Source organism: Anser brachyrhynchus, assembly GCF_964034855.1.
Source record: "Anser brachyrhynchus genome assembly, chromosome: 1".
NCBI lineage: Eukaryota > Metazoa > Chordata > Aves > Anseriformes > Anatidae > Anser > Anser brachyrhynchus.
This window is the reverse complement of record NC_137694.1, coordinates 138,642,824-138,664,127: the sequence shown is the minus strand read 5'-3', so window position 1 is coordinate 138,664,127 and position 21,304 is coordinate 138,642,824. Positions and strand designations below refer to the sequence as shown.

The window sequence follows — 21,304 nt, the reverse complement described above, 5'->3', positions numbered from 1 at the left end:
AAGAGGTTCCAAATGTGAATTTGAATTAAGGAGTCTCCTCAGAGTAGCATAATCCTCATTATGACTGAAGGGAACTGATCCAAGTGGAGCACAGGCCAGAAGACTGGGCTTGCAAGAGAACCCAAAGTCTCCAGAAAAAATAAAAAAATAAAAAAGCCACTCCAGCTAGTGGTATAAAGATTTTGATTTTGTGAGTGTGCATGGCACTGCATAACAGTGACTCTGAGAGACAAATAACTGCCCCCCAAAAGCTCTAATGATGAGAAATCTGTAAAGTCTTGTATAAAAAACATCTTGCTTAGGAAAAAGGAATATAAAAAAAAGGAATATAGGTCTCACCCATGAAATTTCCAAGTCATTAATTTGTTATTCAATAAAGTCAGGTATAAGGATGTGTCCTGGTACAAAAAGGCATTGAGAAAGTGACACACAGCTTCCTTATGTCTAGACGTACCACATGGCCTTTGTCACCCAGCTCATTGTACAGCACTCATGATTTAATACATGCCTTTTTGACATGAAGGGCAAAAATGTCACTGTGAGCGTGCTTTTGAGAAAAGAAGCAAAACTGAGTAAGGAGGAGGAGGTCAGTTTGCAAACAGAAAACAAATCATCATTCTTGCCCTAAGTTTCAGCAACCCCAACTCTTCCAAGAGAAGGTGAGAATGCCCCTGTTTATCAAACCAGAGATACAACCAGAAAAGTGCTGTTTCCAACAACGACCTGTAGCAGGTGCTGAAAAAAGTGTCAGTGTCAGCATTAAAACTAGAGTGAAGTTTTCTGATACACCATTCCAGCAGCAAGTAGTTTAAGAGGTTTCCTGAATCAAAGGTCACTCCTAGCCTCTCTGTGAACCTACCCTCCACTTCATCATCTCATCGCATTTTCAATTCATTCAAGCACTTGGCCTCCAAAGTGTTCTGGGACAACAAAGTCTGTGATTTAATGACACATTTAATTGGATTAGAAAGGTCGTACTTCAGTTGTTCCTCTTTTTAAATTGTTGGATGTTCGCTACTTTGTGTATAATAGAGAGAAAATAACCACTTCTTATTCACTTTCTCTGTAACACTCATAATTATATAAGCCTTTATGATATCACACCTCAGTCATCTGTTTGCAAGCGGAAGAACCTTTGTTTATTAGCCCCACCTTACGCAGAGCCATCCCATATTCCTCATCATCCTTCTCTGCTTTTTTCCAGTTCTACCAGGCTCCTTTTGAGTATTCACAACAAGCTCAAACAATGATTTCTACAAAGGAAGAGGACACTTCACATCTTGTTTTTGTTTTCTTTCCTGCTAAGTAATAAGATTTTATTTGCCTTTTTGACTGGCATTGAATATTGAAGATGTTTTACAGAGAACTTTCAACAGTAAATCACAAATTATTTTCTTATTATTGTTATTTTTGGAGTGGTAGTAGTTAATTTGGATCCTATTCTTGTAAATATACAGCTGTGGTTGGCTTTCCTCATATGCAGTATTTGCATTTACTGAGTCTCAGTATTTACCCATGCTGTCATCACCCAGTCATTCAACATTATGAGATTCTTCATTGTTTTTCATGGTAGTTAGGATTTCACAAGCTCACAGCATGGCTGAGGCAGGAAGGCACCTCTGGATACCCTCCAGTCCCACCCTCTGTTCAGAGCAAGGTCAGCTACAGCAGGTTGCTCAGGGCTGTGTCCCGTCAGGCTTCAAGCATCTCCAAGGCTGGAGACTCCACCACCTCTATGGGAGACCTGTGCCAGTGTTTGACCACCCTCGAGGCAAAAAAAAAAAAAAAAAAAAGTGTTTTCATATGCTTAAATTGATTTTTCCGTGGTTCATTTTGTGTGCATTGCATCTTGTCCTGTCACTTGGCACTGCTGGGATGTGCATGGTTTCATCTTCTCTACTACCCCTGTCAGGTATTTATACACACATTTAAGGTTCCCCTGAGTCTTTCCCTCTCCAGACTGAACAGTCCCAGCTTTCTCAGCCTCTCCTGGTGTGTCAGATGTTCAAATCCCTTAATAATGAGTAGTCCAATTAGTTTGACTGTCCTAAACACATTTGCACAAAATGTATCATCTCACTGTTTAGCCTTTTTCTGTACTTTTTATAAATATACTGAACACACATCTACAGGATCAGGAGTCCCTTTGCTCCATCCCAAAGTTGAATCATTCCTAGATGTTGTTTATTTGGCTTCTAATCAGTTACTAATCTACAGATCTATCTCTTATCAACTTTAAAATCTTTTGGCATAAGCCTTGACAAAAGATTTTGAAAATCAAAATTAAATTAATTCAACAGCTGTTCGAATTACCATGATAAGAAAAACTGCAGAGACTCTTTCAAAGTTTATCATCACATATTTAATTTTGTGTCTATTATAATGCCTGTGATTTTTTTCATATTCACTGGACTATCCAAAATGTTCTTCCTAAAAATGCCTACCAAGCACATTTGCTCACCTTACGCTTCTACTACATTAAGGATGTGTTAAGATTCAATGCAAAAGATAGTAGTCCCGAAATGCTTTTATTCTATTGAGAAACTTTGTTTTTAATCACAGTGGCTTATTTCTTTTCTAATGGGTGGTATTTTATTTCTACACACTTCATAATAATCACCATACTATTCATAAACACTGTATCTTTTTAGCTGCTTATTTTGCATACTTACTAGTTTTATGATAAAAAAAAACAAAACAACAACAAACTATATTTTACTAAGTGTTATAGGAAATCTAGAACTAATGAATCCCAGTTGTTTCTTTTACTCCCTCAGCATAGTTAATTTTTGAGGACTGATCAGAACTTGAAGTCTAATTTATTACAAAAATTCACATGCAGTAAGATATGACACGGTCTTCAAATTGGGCGTTTCGGCTTGGCTAATTTGCTTTAAGATTATTTTGAAATGTATGAACACAAACTGAAATAACCTGAAGTCAAGAATTTTAAAAACAAAGTTCCAATAAAATAAAATAAACCAAGATTAAGAGCCACGCAGCTCCAGCACTGAAGGTTAGTAGATAAAATACTAACGGACAGGAAAATACTAAGCGGACACGAGAAGTATTTCAGTTTGCTCAGAGTGCTGGGACTGTTTGAAAACCCCTTGACTGGGAGTTACTAACTCTGCGTAGTTTTCTTTTATACAAACACCAGAACTGTCATATCTAGGCTCTCAGTCTGTTTTACAAATTGACCTTGGTTTTAATTGTTCCAAACTCTAACATAAAATATACTGCATAACTGCTGTTTGATAGTGTGGTGAGATGCTCCTTTCCACAGGTATGGCATGTGACAACAGGACAAAAGAGTGCTCATGAAATTTGCTTCCAGCACCAACTTACACTGAGAAATCTGTGATTTATCACGTGGTAGTCCTTAAAGATATCAATGGACTGCTCACAAGCAATTCACAGCTGTGTTGACCCACTCAGTCGCTCAAGAACGGTCTAGACAACGTCCTCAGGGATATCAACAGACTGTTCAACCAACAGCAGACACACAGCAAACAGTGCAGCTGTTCATGGAGCAGCAGCCTTATAGAAACACACCTGAGACACTCGTATTAGCAGGTCAGTCAGACAACTGAAAGTCACAGCCCTGTACAAGCAGCTCCCCAACTCGAGCTCAGGGTAGATCCTAATGGCTGGCCTGGGGTGCTGCCTGGTGAAGGAGACATCCAGTGTTGTGACAGAGAACATGCAAGGTCGACAGCTTCCCTGACTGTTGCTTATCAGCCGTAAGACTAATCATTTGTAGGATTGGTATATTATATATGTATGTACATATATATATATACACATGTATAATAGCTGAAATATATAGTATACTTCAGCTTTGGTGAGGCTGCACCTCGAGTACTGTGTTCAGCTTTGGGCCCCTCACTACAAGAAGGACATGGAGGCCCTGGAGCACGTCCAGAGAAGGGCCTGGAGCACAAGTCCTGTGAGGAGTGGCTGAGGGAACTGGGGTTGTTTAGTCTGGCGAAGAGGAGGCTCAGGGGAGACCTTATTGCTCTCTACAACTACCTGAAAGGAAGGTGTGGGGAGCTGGGGGTCAGCCTCTTCTCACAGATAACTAGTGATAGGACTAGAGGGAATGGCCTCAAGTTGCCCCAGGGGAGGTTCAGGTTGGAAATTAGGAGACATTTCTTCTCAGAAAGAGCGGTCAGGCATCGGGACGGGTTGCCCAGGGAGGTGGTGGCATCACAGTCCCTGGGGGTGTTTAAGGAAAGGTTGGACGTGGTGCTTAGGGACGTGGTTTAGTGGGTGACATTGGTGGTAGGGGGATGGTTGGACCAGATGGTCTTGGAGGTCTTTTCCAACCTTAATGATTCTATTGTGCCTTGCGTTCATGGCAAGTGGCTTTTCCTTTTCCCTCGCTTATGCTTACTTAATTAAGCCGCCCAGGCTTAATTGCACAGGTAATCAGTGTGTGTAGTTATAATAATATCCAACAAATTTGGTCAATCCTCTGTTGCCGTTTTATCATCTGATATCCAGAGAATACCTTTGTCCCATGATAGGTATTTTCAAGATATTCTGCAAATATTAATCAACCAGGTTTCCCAAGACATATACTTAGGATTTCTGAACTCTCAGCTGCAGTCAGTCCTCTGGGCTATGCATGGGACATATAAGATACTGGAGTGGTATTAAAATTAAAAATACTCAAGCATCTCATACATCTGTCTACAGTAAGAAAAGACTATTAAAGTATCCCATATAAAATTTCAGTAATTGAAATTAAATCAAACTGTCTTTGATAATGAATAATTTTACCATCTTGATAGGGTTTAATTATCCTTCTAAAGTTACTTTGTAGTATTATATCATATGAGAATTGTCTGATATGTAGTGCAGAGAGTCCAGCCTGAAAACTGGAAACTAATGTGAATGAAAGAGATGACAGAAATATCTCCTTCTTGGTCTCTTGTAGGGCTTACAGAGGTCACAAAGAAGCGCTGAGTCTGGCTATGAAGTACATTTATTTACGCCAAAATTTCATTGCTCAGATAAATCACTTGAATATATACATATATTTATGTATATAATGAGACTGTTTCCTTCAGAATGTGAGATTGTCTTAGAAAATTGTGACACTGATATACTCAGACACTGAAGACTGATTACACTGCCCTGAACCTGGTGTTTTATAACAAGCAGCACATGTATAACATTGTCAAGATAGAAATCTTTTGATTTTCATTCACCATTTACAGACAAAAATATCAAGCTTCTATACTAGACATTTCCACACCTTTTTTCCCCCCATTTTTCCTTCATTAATTTTCAGGGGTGGGAGGGAACAAACTGAAACTCTCCTTTTTAAAGTCAGTATTTTTAACATGCATTCACCCCAGTGATGAAGGATGGAAGGAATACAAAGAATTTATGCTTCTAATCAATCTAAATTCAGACTCACAAAACTGTGGCCATCACTGTGAATCAGAACTGAACCAGGATGGTGGTCATAACAATGACTGGGACACCTTGATTTTTGATGTCCTTATTGTTAAGAGCATATGTATTTGGAATCCCATACAAAACACCATCTTTAGTATCAGTTCCTGACAAATAGACAACAAAAATGACTTGTCATTTGCCTCATCTGAAGAAGAAAATGCAAGCTTATTTATTAAGTAACAAATTGGGTAACAGGGAGCACAAACTCCTGGCACGGTTGACTCCAAAAGCCCACCAGTGGCAGTAGCTTGCCTTGCCAGGGGTCCCAGATTTCTCCTGCAGTAAAAGCCCTGCTCACTGTGAGCAATGCTTTCACAGTGTTGCAAAAAGCAGCAATGAAATCTAACAAACTAACCTGTAGAAAATTCCTTTCATCATTTCAGCACTCACGCTGACCTTTTTCCTATCAAGAGACTGAGGGCTGGGCTAGTAGCATCTGCAGAGAGAGACCATTGGTGGGAGAAAGGAGTCTTGTGCAGCCGTGCTGGGACTGGAAAGTAAGAAGCTGTAAAAGCACAGTGTAACTGCTTGCTGAAAATGCTTTAAGGGAAACCATTGCCTTTTTACACGGTGACTATTCATATTCCGCAAGGTAGAATACTTTCCACTTATTTGTTTCGCTTGTTCCACTGGTAGATGGGATTTAAAAGCAAGTTATTTCAAACATTGACTCCTCTAAAACATGAAATGGAGTCAAAATCACATCCATCACAAGTGGTGAATCATCTTCACATAAGATTTTTGGGTTTGACTCATTTGCCCGCTGCAGGTATATCATTCTTTATTGCTAAACATTCTCATTACTTAGTCCCTGCAATGGGAGAAAAGCCTTCAGTGAATGGGCAAAATTGACCATGAGCTAAATGTGAGCCTGATCCTCCTTCAGAGCCCAAATTCACCTAACATCCACACTTTTTTCACATATGTTCATGCTTACATACAAACATACAGTGAAAACTCCTACAATAGAAAACTTGAGCACACTTGCTGTCTTACTTGAGGTTTAAAGCTTTGCTTGTGTGGCCTGAAGCTGAACGTGCTAATGTAACAAGAGGTATTTTAAGCATACTCTGGACACTTGGGGCCTACAGTTAGCAACAAGGATGGAAGGTCATTGCATTTAATGTGCTTTTGAGACTGTTTTAACCTTGCAGCTGGAACAAACCCTGCGACTATCCATTCTACTGACAGGGCTTCCTTGCTCTGAAGAATTTCACAGGCAAAGGAGATGTCTCTGACTCACCAGACTCAGTGTTTAGGTCAGAGTTTGGCTGAAAGAATTAAATCAGTTGAAATTCTTACTCATCAAATGCTTCCTATAATTAATTTCATTAATTTACATTTCTAGAGATTCATAATGCAAATATTAAGGTTGGTACAAATTAAGAGCGAATGGAAATGTGTGCGTCTGCAAGCACCAGAAGAAACATCAGAGCAAAGAGTTAAAAGAACGTCCTTTTTTGATAATAAAGGACACGTTTCAAGGACACTGCTCCTGTGTCGTGTATGTCTAGACTTGCCAGCAGATGACCATGCACTCTGATGCCAGGAAGACAGCAACAATGTTGTGGCATATCACCTATACCATTACTTTTCCTGCTAGCCCAGATATAGTCTGTATACCCCAAACAAAGAAAGACAGACTAAGAGCTGATGAATCCTGAAGGGCATAAAGGATCTGTCTGTAAACTACCTTGTCATTTCCGATCAAGGACCACAAAGCCAGGATGAACACTCGGCAGCTGACATGCCTAGTCCCACACTGCAGACAAGTGATGCTCACCAGACCACTTGCGCACACACATGTTGGGGCTTGTAAGAGTATGGGTGTGAGTAAATGAAATCTATACTAAGGTGATTATGAGTGGGCAAAATCAGTTTATTTAAAAATTCTGTAAATAAATATACCCTTAATTTTCCCTAAGATCTCACTTTGAATTGTGAAACCTACTAAACATTAAACATTAAATGATGTAAAGTAAGTCTTCAAAGAAGTAGCAATGTTCTACACTTCCATGACACTATGCAAAGAAAAGAAAATTGGCCTTTTTGTTTTCCAACTGAGTCCATTTCTCCAGTCCACCTTTAACATGAAAAGATACTTCTTTAGTGAAATATTAATGCTGACATTAGCTACATCTATCATCTAGCTACGTATAGCAGCATCTGTTTGTATTTTGCAGTTGCTTGGTTTTGACACATCTATTAAAACATGTATGAGTAAGTGGTATTCTACATTACACCTGTACGTTTCCAGGGCAAGTCCATTAGTGTTACTAACTCCACAGCACTGAGAATAATACATGGCCACTATGTGCTTGTTTTTTGTTGTTTGTTTGTTGTTTTTTTTTCAAAAGATGTGTATACAAAACCTTAGAGAGATCCTGTTCTGTATAAAAGCTAAATAAAATGTCATCACTAGCTCGCTACTGTGTTACGAAATACTGACCTTCAGTGACCTTATGGTGTAAAAGTTAAAGAAGAAATGTAGAAATCTAGTTAAGGAAAGAATAAGGGAGCAAAATACAGTGTGTCAAGAATATCATTATTCATGGCTACATACTGATTTAGTAGACATTTATTTATTTCATTTATTTATTTATATGTTCTGTAAATTATTATATAAATATTTAGTAGATATAGTTAGTAGGAGCACAGAAAGCTTCAGAAAATAGGAACAAAATCTCACTAAATCTGTAGCAGAGAGAAGAAATTCTGTGCTCAGGACGTTTTTGGAGTTCCAACAGGGTTTAACCCATACTAACTTTAGATATCTAAATGACTTCTCAATCTAACATAGCCACCTTGTAAACTCCTTATAATCAATGGAGAGAAACAGGAACCTCCAGGAGGTGAATTGCCCATCCCATCTCAGGCTGACACGAACGAACCTCTCAAGCTACTTCTTTCCCTACCTGGAGTACAAGGATCACCTACAGTGACAAGCTGAGAAGTATATGTGAAATTTTTACATGTTTGAAGTTACAGAGGTTTCCTCTTCTCTGTCATACAAAGGAACACAAATATCCCCCACTACACACTGGAATATTCCTTCCAGGCTTTCATTAGTTTTCCTCTTAATTAAAATGTGTACCCTAAAGTTCAAGTTCATCCTCAGTTAAGGAAATCAGTCACAAGATATCTTTGTAATACCCGTATTTTAAAGTCTTTTTCATGACATAATTGCTGGCTTTTAACATAAGATAGCTTAAGTCTTCCACGTTTTTCACCAAAAAAAATAAATAAAAATAAAAAAATCAACTTCTCTTTAAAGTTTTGCAAAGCAAAACACAAACCAAACCTTTATTTGTGCTAAAAGCTAGAAAAAAAACCTTGCTCCTTCCCTCGCCAGCTTTTCCCTTCCAAATTTACAATTATACTGGAAAGAAAATCTTCCTTAAAAGAAAAAATATATATTTTCTGAAACACAAATAAATATATTAAGAAAATAACAACTGTACCTATTATAACGTGCATGCCAAGTCTTGCCAAATGCTTCACAGTTTGGTAACCAATTCCTTTAGTACCTCCAGTCACTATAGCAACCTTTCCATTTTGTGTAGGGAAAGCTATAGGAAGAAAAAGAAATAATGCAAGGTTAGTTCACAGTAGTAACATGATTAAGAATTTCAGATGCATTTGAAAGAGGCACACACTTAACAGACCACTCTACCCAGGCCAGTAAACAACGTCAAAAGCGAGCTCTGTGTGGAAATAGAAGGTACGGAATATTTGGCGTCATCTACTGCACTATAGTCTTCTAGTACTAGCAGCTCACGAAAGACTGAGGTTGATGACACAAAAGATAAACGTCCAGTTCAGACCCAAAAGTTACTCATTTCTATTTGCTTGCGTTTTTTTTATCCTGTAATAATCCACCCTTCAAAATTTTTACCTTAACTTTGTTATGGAGCAGCACGACAGCTGTTACAAGTCAGCTTGGGGATTGTTTATTTCCCGCACACTGGGAAAAAATTCAATTGGCAGCATAAAATCCTGCAAGCTTCCTGAATGACAAAAGACTGAGTCCTATGTTGACTTCACCAGGAGCACAGGGGACACAGTAAGGAGCTCGGCCGAAGAAGACATGTCCAAGCAAAGGTAGAAGCCAGTCTACCTAATTTAATTGCATAATTGAGTACTCTACTTGTTGAAAATTGCAGGCTCCTAGCCCCCAAAGAAATGAGGAGCCAATTTTTGCATTAAAAAACAAATCTGCTTTTCCCATCCATCACAGGCCTTCACCACTGAAGCCAACATTTCTGCTGCCCGTGGATGGCTGCACAAAGGCTGCACCTCCACAAGCACTTTTGAACCCAGGATAAGACGTGGCCAACTGGGTAGGGCACATGCTCCAAATTCATGAGATGAAGATTAACCCCTCTGCCAAGGGTGGGCGAAGCCTATGACCCCTGCCTCCCACTGAGCCTCCCAATGAGCCAAAAGGCAGTGAAACTCCACACCCCATACGGATGCTGAAAATGAGTTGCTTTTGCCTTCATTGTGGAGGGGCTGATGCGAAAACCTCACTCAGAGAGGTCCTTGTGGGGATGCCTGGGAAGGAGAGCCCTAGAACCATCTAGCTTGGAAAACACCTTCAGGATGGCGGAGCCCAACCATCAACCTGCCCTGCTGGGTCCTGTCACTACACCATGTTCCTCAGTGCCACAAAGGCAAGTGGATGCATGGGTGCGGATTGCACAACTCAGCCTGGTAGGAAACATTCATGCTCTACCGCGAGCGCTCCAGCCAAATGAGAGCAAAGGTTGTCACGCAGGTGGTTTAATTTAACTGTTTGGGGTTGGCATAAATTAGGTCAAATATCAAATATGATTTTTGATGAGTTGGCAGATCTTTCATGTGAATCCCGTGTGGTCTTTAGGCTACCAAGGTGAGTCTCTGTTTGCTTTTTAAAACAAGCTGCTAGATATTTGTACAGGGGAAATGGCGCTGAATGTTTCCTTTTGCCACAGAGCAGTGTCTGTAGGCAATGTTATAGATAACAAATGTTAAAACGATGCTGACTTTCATCTATCAAAGGACTTTCTATTTTGATTTCTAGGTTTTCAGGGGATTGCTTTGTTGTATAACACAAGCTCATATTTCATATAGTTATGAAACACAGAACTAATGTTGATACAATGTCCTTTCTTCATAGCAACTCCCGGATTTCACTTTTTCTTAAATACACAGTTATTTCCAGTACAATTCAACATGAATTTCTGTTCTATTCAGGTAACTACTTGATTCTTCCCATCCATGTAGAGTGGGAATTATTTGCAATTATTTGAAAGTTAATTCCTCTTACAGTGATATTCTTGCATTTATGTATCCTAATAAATATAATTTGTGCTAAAAAAAACCTTGGCCAAGAGCTTTCAAAGGTTTCCAATTAGTTACATAAGCAGCCCTGCAATTTCCACCAAAAATATTTATCACAATAAACTCTACATAAAATGCCTACACTTTTTTTCAATAGCTAGGCTTAGAACTTAAAGCTAGACCTGCTATTAAATAATTGTTAAATTTTCCACTCTGTGCAGTCTTTTTCAATTATATTGATCTTAGCTTTTTTTAGATAATGTTTTCCTAGTCTGTCTTCAGTCAGTGAAGTGTTCAAAAAAAAAAAAAAAAAGTTATTGCATTTTTTGAAAATGCAGACAGAAAATAAATAAAGAGGAAGAATTTTTTTTTTTTCACTGTAATCCAAGTTTTTGTCACCTCTGCATAAAAGGCTTCGTGCATGACTGGATACATTTGAAATTTGGCAAGGATGTAACTTCCAGTATTTTCAGCCATTGAGTGAAAATCAGTGCCTGAATAATCTGAGTCCCCTAAAAGGGAGAGGAATACGTGTGTATTGTTCAACTTGATTGCCCTTTTAGACAATGAGAAAACATGAACACATTCCCTTGTACTGGTGGAGAGCTGAAAGGGGACAGGTCTCTTACCCAGCAACAGGGCAACAGGCAGCAGGTAACCCTGAAACCAATGGCAAGGACAGAAACTACAAGGAAAAGAGCAAGAATGGCTCCAGAACTGATGGGATTTTGAGGAGGAAAACAGCATGCATTGGAGCAAAGAGGCACATCTTAACGCATTGTAGCAGAGATTCAAATTCTGGGTTCTCCCCAAGAAGTTTCTTCCCCAAAAAGTAACTCCAGCACTTCAATGAGAAGTGAAATATGACCTTCCCACACCAATACTAATGTTTCTTATATCCTGGTTCAGGTCTGTTAGCTCAGAAAGTTTAAGTCACTTTACAAGCACCTCTCACAAAGCAAACACTCCTTAGTCCAACTGAGTCCACACCAAAAGACCCATTCTGCGGCGCTCCCCGAAGGGCTGAATAGGCTTACGTTCAGACAAGGAGCATTAGCATTGCTTTCATGTTAGAGCAGGAAAGGCCACTGTGGACATGACAGCAACATGTACAAATTCTGCATGTGTGTATGTACTTATAAAGAGAATGCCAACTAAAAGGCAAAAAATGTGAGCTAAATAAGTCCACTAACTATTCTCTTAAATTTTAATCAATCGAATCATAAACTGTAGTGAAAATTGACCTATGATAGCTGGTAAAGCAAGCTACGCAACCATAACGTTTGCTTCCTTCCCCATAACTCCGTTCCTGTTTATCACTTAATACTGCTTCACCTGTGTATTTGGGTATAGAATCCAAAGCAAAAAGGACAATGAAGTCATTTCCATTTTTGTTTGTTTCACTATAACTGAATAAAAGAAACACTTCAGCAACAAGAAAAGGTATTTCCTCAAAGAAATTGCTTTTGTTTAGGCATGAGTACCTTGTCCTCCTCTTCCAGCTCCCCATGCTTCCTCTTGCTTCTTCCCCTTTCACCACCTCGTCAACCTGAGATTTGTATTTTACACATTGCATACACATGCTATCACCCATTTTCAGTTACCGCACCACTATATCTACCTAGCGAATAAGAAGGTTTATTTCAGAGCAAAATCGATTCATTTAGAACAAAATGAGAGAAAGAAAAGGAGAAAAAGAAGTCAGGAATAGGGAAGAGGCAGTAACATGAAGGAAAAGGGGAAGTCAGAAAAGCAAAGTGACAGCAGGTATCGCTATGACAAAGTGGGGTTTAGCAGAGGACGGTGAAAGAAAATGCTTGCTCCTATCCTGTCCATGAGGGCTACAAAGAAAATGGCAATGGTTGGTCCCAATGGCCACTCAAATCAGGTAACCAGCTTGCAAAGCAGATCAAAACAGATGGACAGCCTTTACTGCACAAATGTATTCAGTGAGATCCTATATCACAGAGCACCTGGGGAAGGAGAAATGAGGGCTACAGACATAAATGTAAATGGCCAGTATCTGTTTTATTTACAGTAGGTACAATATACAACTTCCAGAGAGCATGGTTTTGAATAGACAGAACACTATAGTGTCTCAGTATATCAGTTGACTTAATCCAAAATGGAAAACACATTGAAAACTGAAACACATCTTCCGGAAAAACAAACAGAAACAAACAAACAAACAAAACCCACCAACACCACCAACAAAAGAAAACCACAACCCTCCTCAATTCTTAAGTTCAATTTTTTTATTAATCTTAAAGTTATTAATCTGTGAAAAAGGTGTACTGTTTCCAGCAAGACAGATACCTTAATGTATAAAAAACCTCTTTGAAGAGGATTTGCTGATTTGCTGCTCGTTTTTACAACACAGGGAGTCAAGGCCAAATCCAGGCTGTGCAAGTAAGTCAACCACAGCTACAATAAAAGCCCATCTCCCATCGGTGTGCTCTTTCCACTGGAACTTGATCGTCACATATGAGTTTGTGAAACAACTTTTCATTGTGAAAACCCCTTTTCCACAACAAAACGTAACAGAAAACTTCCAAGACAGCCCTGGGCACAGCCTGTTTTCCCAGCAGACGCTGTTTCATGTTGCATGCCAGATTGGCCAGAGGTTGTTGAGACCCTGGGGGCAGGAGGCCCCCTGGCTTTGCACTGCAGGGAGATGCTCTCTGGCAGTTCTTGCACCTCATTTAAAACATCCCAGGTCTCCCTCTGCCTCTCCTCCTGGTAAGCAGGTAGATACTGATCTCAATTATAGGGGTGCAGCTCCACTGATTTCACCGTGGGACATGAGAACTGCACAGCCCTAGTGCTAATGAGAAACCTTGACCAAGCACTGGCTGTTCATTTCCCTTTGTGTTCGAAGAAACTAGCCTGCGGTCTTTGAGTTCTTATTTATCAAGCCAAATTCTGACAGAGGCTTCTCCCAGGCTGATGGTTCTGTCTACACCTCAAAGTATTCAGAAGAAATAAGGTTATCTACTTTGCAAGTGGATTAAGCTAAAGCAGAAAAAAAATAAAAATTATTCTGTAATAAATATGATACTATCTTAAAATAATAATTGTCCTTTTTAAATATACTTTTCCTTCATCTGAAATAACTTCCATGTACAGACTTGTCCTCACACACAGAAGATATTATGATGAATTCAAGGCAATTCTGTAAATTTCAAAAATACTAACTTTTGAGAGGCTCTTAAAGAGGGTTTGAGGGTTTTCAGGATGTCTCTGCAACTGCTATGACCACAGAGAAAGAAAGCAGAGTGCAGACCTGTACCAGTGACCAGTTCCTGCCAGCAAAGTCTCAACTCCAGGGTAGGGATAGGGTTTAGTTGTCAAATGGGATGGGGGTTGAAGTAGTCAAACTAAAACAGAGTCATTAAGCTAACTGTCTTCTTTGCAGAAATGTGCTACATAAACACAGACAATGCACATCGCAGAAAAAGAGCTCTCCTCAGAAGTTGATTGCTTTGGTATTCTTTATAACACAGCCTGTTTGAGGAAAAAAAAAATGTATTAAAAGTTTATTACAATGTACAAAGCAAATTGCATCAAATGTTTGTTTTTAAATCCTGTCTCCTAACCTATTAATCCAGCATCTGCTTTTGTGTAACATTGTGAGTCATGTGGACATTAACATGTAGTATCTTTATATTAACCTCCTCATTAAAAGCTCTTTTTAAGACATCAAAAGCCAAAGGCAGAATTTAGATTGTCTAAATAGGTCTCCAGTCCTTATCAGGCAAGAAAGACGAGCACTGCTGGAGGCATCTGACGAGCTGGTCAGAGGGGCTACCTGAGAGGCACCAAGCGATGCGCAGGCACCAAGCCTGCTCCTCCCGAACCGCACACTTGGCACAGGGACCTCGGTCGCATTTATGCTGAGGAGACCCTGCAGACAAATCCTAACAGTTAGTTTTTTCCTTCCTCCTATAACTGAATAATTTACATGCAAATACTATCCCTGAAGGTAACTGGCAGAACCACAGATGAAAAAAAAAAAAAAAGGCAAAAGAAAAGAAGCCACAATGAATATTTAGTTTGATGACAGAGTTACAAGTACCACATTTGGAGCTGTTCCTATATAGCAGCACTGAGTGAGACAAGGAGGCCGAACTGTAGTTGTCAGTCCTCATCTAACGCCACAGGACATGGCACAGTCAAGTTTTTCCAGTTGGCTAAAAAATTCATATAATTCAATTTACCACTGAACTACTGAGGAGGTTTTCCTATACCAAAATATTCCAACTCTTTTCCCCCGATTTACACCGTGGCAGTGCTGAGATTATAGCCACTAATGTCTTTTTCAAAGCAGATATAAAAAAAAAATAATAAATTGTTTTATGCTCAAAGAAGCAATCAGTAGACAGATGACTGGGGAATCCATACAGCTTTCAGTAACAGGCATTTGTTGGAGCCTTATAGGAACACCTCCATAAACTTCTGTCTTGGCAGAAATCAAGTACACAGGGTCCAGGCTCAAAAAGTCATGCCAGAACTTAGAAAAGGTACATAACCTAACAGAAGACAATTCTCGGTACTCAAGTCCTGAAGAATAAACCAGCCAATATATATTTATTTATTTATTTTTGGTATGACACAAGCTCTCACCAGCAGGAAAGCTCTGAGTCCTAAGCCTGTGCAGATGATCTTTCAAATGCAAATGGGCCTCCTGAATTTGCACACCAAAATCTTTTCTGCCTCTGCTGCTTCCTATCACTTTCCTAAGGAACATCAGCATGCTATCAAGATTGAAGGCTTTTAAGGCTGGAAATCAGGTAGGTGGCAACCAGCCTGACTAGTCCTTCCGTAAAGTGGCATCCTGCTGGTTTCGGCAGTTCCCAGTCATCTGGCTTTCCGCTCATGAAGAACTGTCACGCGCACATGCAGATCCACTTGCACATGACCATCATTTGGACATGTTGTATAAGGGTGACCAGTTTGCTGAGGAGGAGCATCCGTTTCCGTGCACAACTGAAAATTTGCACCTCCAAGTCTTTGTCTTGCTTTGCTTTCACAGGAGAAGTGAAAGTCAGGAGTCACGAAGAAACGGAGGTACTGGAGACAGGCTGGTACTGCCTTTACTGATGGGAAGGGAAAGGTGTTGAAGAACCAGAACAGCCGGAGAAACCAAATCATGGAAATGTGTCCCTTGCCCTACAGAGGCATCGTATCTCAAGGTGCTATTAATGGAACAACAGCAGCCAGATGGCTGTAAGAACTTCAGTACACAGGGGAAGACCTAATTTCAGAAGCCTCCCACACAACGACCAATAGGGAATACAGGCTGTGAACAAGCACTCAACAAAACCACAGCAAAAACCCTAGGTCCGTAAGACAAGGTTTCTTGTTTAACCATTGCACAAGGTGCACAGGGATTGCAAGGCGCTGAGCGCCAACGAACCTGGCCACAAATAACAAGTCATGTGTACCAACGCTGGAAATTCATAAAAGCTCCGTCCTCCGTGCTTCAGCCGGGGATATCCTAAGCGGGAAGGCCCGTGCAGCCCATGCACTGTGAGGCTGACATTCCCACAGCACGGCAGAGCCCCCAGACATGAGCAGGGTGGTCAGTCACTGCGCCAGCAGCAGCAATTCTCCTGGGCTGCCTGGACATCCGGGAATGCCATCGGCCAAGCCACCAGCTACCCAGGCAGCCTGGACCAGCAGCCGAAAGGCAGCAAGGCAGCAAATGAAAAAAAAAACAAAAAAAAAAAACAGGAGAGTGGGAGCTACACCAGCTAGAAAAGCAGCACACTCACCCTGCTAAGGAGCTGATGTGTGCCCTCATCTCTTTGCGACCTCATCAGTACAGGAACAATAGGAACAAGCAGTATTTCTTCAGATTTAGCAGCAAAAATCGGCTGAGACAAACTAATGCAATTATTTAAATTGCCAATTAAAACAAACAAACAAGCAAATTTAAGCCTGCTGTAAGGCTACAGCATTTGTTCAGCTTTTTGACAAACATGCCAGTTTGCTTATAGGGCCAAAGTGATAACATTTGCAGGGAAGATGACAAGCTCTTCATAGAAGCCAGAGAAAGAAGTTTCCAAAACCTATTTCAGGACCTGTCCCTGGACATCTCATTTATTTGACACAAGGGAAAGCCATTCTACAGAGGATTAATAAGCAGAGTAGCTTCTCCTCCCTCCCATTCTATCTTTCATGAACACACTGGGGAGCTCTGTGAGGTCTTACATAGTCAACAAGTATTATTAGAGCTCACTATCACAGCAGTGTAGCAAAAACACCCACAGCAAGACTGAACTGTGCTAAAAGAAATCCCCATATTAGGAAAGATGCAAAATAAACTGGAGCAGTAGTAAGAAGAGAGTTACAACACCACCATTACAGGACAAAAAGATGTATCTTTTGCTAAAGAAAAATAATGCTATCCAAAATAAGGCAGGTTTTCAGAGCAACAGCTCTTGGCATTCAAAAACCCAAGTCCCGTGATAACAGATCTCTCCAGCAACACTGGGGGGGTGGAATGCAGCACCAAAAAATTCATTTGCATGACACACCTATCTGCGTTTCTTCCAGTGATTCCTGGAAAGACGGGATGAATGCAGGAACAGGGAGAAGTGTGTGCATAAGGTAGGGCCGGGGAAGGAGAAGGGAGTATCAGCCTCTCAAAGGCGCGAGCTTTTTTGTTGCGAAGATGTCATTTCCAAGTGCTTCAACACCCTCTCTTCTCCTTTCCCCCAAGTATTTAGCTGGAAGAGACACAGCTCTAAGCAATTTCATGCACCTGAATCATAAATTTCTGTAGAGTGGTATTGCCCAAAAGGCAACAAAAAAGCCCAGCAAAGTGACCTGCACAGACAGCTTGGCCAACTGCTATTTATGGATCCAAATCAACCAAGGTTTGGTGGCGGGGACATGGTGCAAGTCAAGGCACCGTAACCATCAACTGGACAACTACTGCCAAAATCAAGAGAAAAAATATTTCCTCTGCACTTGCACATGTATTTTCAGTGCTCTGTTTTCTAGAGCACATGCCTGGAGTGTTGGCCAGTGGAAAAGTTTTGTCTGGTGAGGAGAGCAGAGGGAAGCTGCATTTGTGCACATCTTTCTGCTGGAGCCTGAGTGCTTTTGGTTTACTTGTCAAATAGGATCCTCAGTAATATTGATCCCGGTCTTTTTGAAACTGCTAGACTCGCCAGAAGGGCTGCACAGAGAAACAGATAATTGCAGTTTTCAAAAACAGTATATATGGTAATTCTCAGTACTAATTTGAGTTGTCTTCGTTCTGACTATGAAAAACCTTTTCCTCCAATAAACTCCGTGTAGACCTTCTGTGGTCAGCTTCATTTATCACACCAAGAATCCTGAATGTTGCCCCCTCAAGAAGGAGGAGGTTGAGAATGGAGAAAACCAAGGCCGATGGTTAATCTGGGAAGTTTTCTTGCCATTTCTGAATTGGGTTTCTCTAAGACAAAGGGATACAAAGTGGCAGTGAAAATTTTTTTGATGAGGCAAATATCTGATCTTTTTACAATACAAGTTCAGGCTGATTTTGACAGAGAGTTACTAGGAAATTTGATCCCAACCAATATGGAGCTACCCTAAGGTAAAAGAAAGCAGAAAGAGAAGGGAGGGTGCAGGTTCTGAGTCCTAGATCTCACTCCTGGCCATGTTTGCCATGCTAGGGTACTTTGTTCCTTCAGCCAAAACTCATTTCAAGATAACAGATTTGAATCTGATTTTTACAAGTGCCAAATAGATAGATTGAACACACCATTATACAAATCAGACAGCTGGGAAATAACACAGTGTGCTATTAAACTCTGCTAAAAATTCATCAGGAATCCAGGTTTGCCCACAGACTGCTCTGGGAGAAAAATTCCCAACTGCATGAGTGCATGCATTTCTAGGAACAGGAGAGCACTAGATCCCTGGGAGGGGCAGAGGAAGAGGCTAAGAGAGAGAGAGACAGAGAGAAAAGGCAGAAAAGTTGCCTTAGATCTACAAGTGTAAATTATGTTAGTAAAGTTACAACTCTGCAAGTCCCATGCATCAAGCAAGTCCCATCAACAGCAAGCAACATCTGCCATTGCACGCTACTCCTTATCTTAAACATATTTGCTATTCCAGGCTTGAGCCAGTTTTTGCTGGAGAAACACCAGTCTCAAGTAACAAGAATATTTCAGATAAAGGCTGATACGTGTTGACAAACTTGTGCAAGAATATTTGGCACAGAAACACTCACTTGCAATACACATGGCATATTTTCCTGAACTATGCAATCACTTTGTCTTGGGGACAGATGCCAACTGGGGACTAGGATGAGGCCATGAAACTCCGTCGCTTGGAAGAGAATGGAGGGCAACAAGTACAGGGTCATTGCAATAATGTGAGGAAACCCTGACAATTATTTAGAGACACTGGATAGCCACACCCTGCATGTTAAATATCAATGGAATTGTTAAAAATACCAAAGAAGGGAACTCGATACTAAATACTAAAAGAAAGTAACCGTTCCCTACATAAGCATATATTTAAAGAAACCATTTACCCATATCATTTCTTACATGGGAAAATACTATCACAAGAATAGAAAAAGACATATTTCCATTTGCCATGTATTCTCTGCCCTGCTTATCTTTCATTCCTTTTATATATTTACCTATTAAATATTACTCTTTGGCTTTCTTCTCTTTCTCTCCAGTCACACTAAAGATAGGGAAGTTATATACAGGTGTATCTTTAATTTAAGAAAAAGCATCTGGTTATCTTTTGAACAGATTTACTGATACTTACTCCCATACTCCCTCCCTCTGGGCAAATGTAACTGTGCAATACCTTAGGCAATGTCACTTTATGTAAAACTTCCCAATGCTCTTTAAGTCATGTCATCTTGTAATTATATTTTTTTCCTGTTGTGAAATAAGAGATGAAAAAGAAGAGCTCATCCCAGAAGATTTAAATACGGATAATGGAAATAGCTCTGCATAGTCTAGTACCTGGAAAATGAATTTTCCCATCCTGCAAAAGTTACAGGCAGTAGAAAAAATTTTCATTCTGCATCAGGATCCAAAGATTCTCCAGGCTTCAAGCTGTTACAAACAACTAATAGGTAGATGTAGCTCTATCTCAGAACTGTTTACATCCCTTAGGAGGTAAGAAACAGCTTCAAGTTCTTGCTCTCAGTCGGGCCTGACTGCCTCATCAGTTATACCCTGAGCATAAAAAAGCCTTCCCCATATAACTCCCATTTCCAGTTTCACCAAACATTTGCCATTTAAAGACACTTTGCTCCCTTCCCCACCCCCTAGAAGTTACCGATAGCTGTAGTATTTCTCCTTACCATGCTCAGAAAGCTGCTGGTCAATTTGTAAGAAGCAATAAATAGAAAATAAGGCAAAATGTAAATAATGTCAGAAAATGCCTTCTCTCAGAAAGTTCATAACCCAGCTATCAAAAAAAAAAAAGATAAACGCTGTTGTTGTCTGCATGAAATGTGCCACAAAATTCTGAAAATTCTAACATTTCATGTCTAGCTGTGAAAAATTAGCATTTAAGTAATAGTTTTGTCCTAAAACCCAGGATGACAATAGTGACTTTGTTCTTTGAAGATCCTTTTTATTTTCTATCATTTCAAAGTGTCTATTACTCCATTATGAATGAAGTGTCACTATAAATGCTGGACTGATTGTTTCAAAAGAAAGACTCCACAAGAGGAAAAAGCAAACAAACAAATGAAAAAAAAAAAAAAAAAAAAAAACAGACAATAATCAGATGCTACTCTTGATTTAATACCAGATCATAAAGAAATCAACCCAGGCAGCCAGGGCCCCACACCCTTCATGGAAGAAAGGTTCTGTCATAAACCCTGAAGTCTGGAGAATATTTACTACCCAAATGCAGAAAATCAAACATTCGTCTACACTTTCACATACAGAAACTGAAGCAAAGAGTGATCTACTTACTTATGGTCAAAGGAAATCCACACCAAAAGCAAAATATAGCTATCCGTTTTTTAGCATCTTACTACAGGAGTTAAAAAGTGAAAAGAAAACAATTCGTACTTTGCACTATGATGATTTTTCAAAAGACCAATATTTTATTTATAGTTTGCAAGACAGTGCTATTGTACTCTTAGATATCACAGGATATTGCATCACAAATCCCAATATCTTCGTTATAGCTTCTGTTTTTACTGCCTATAAATTTTAACACCTCTTATTCTGACCAAATACTATTAAAAGATTAAATTAGTTATTCCATCATTTTGTGCTCAGAGCACAGATGGGAAGATGCAACTGGGCAACCGATACATCAGAAAAGTCGATTCTTTAAAGTCTTTATTTTTTAATTTCTTTTTAAATTCTTTTTAAATCTTTTTAAATCTTTTTAAAAATCTTTTTAAATTCTTTAAAGTCGATTTCCTTACTACATTACACTCTAAAAAAGGAAAAGAAAAAAAAAAAGTTGGCAAGATCATTAAGAGTAGTTTAAACTGCACCTTCTCTCTTCCCAGAGACAGGGAACATAA

At 39.7% G+C, this 21,304-nt stretch overlaps 1 protein-coding gene across 1 annotated transcript in view; it reads right to left on the bottom strand.

Moving 5' to 3' along the window:
- Positions 1-21,304, bottom strand: part of ZBED1 (zinc finger BED-type containing 1) — a 211,555-nt gene that overhangs the window by 122,752 nt on the left and 67,499 nt on the right. The window contains exon 2 of the mRNA XM_080598418.1: positions 8,931-9,038. Coding sequence (XP_080454544.1) covers positions 8,931-9,038 — 108 coding nt within the window. The remainder of the gene's footprint in view (positions 1-8,930; positions 9,039-21,304) is intronic.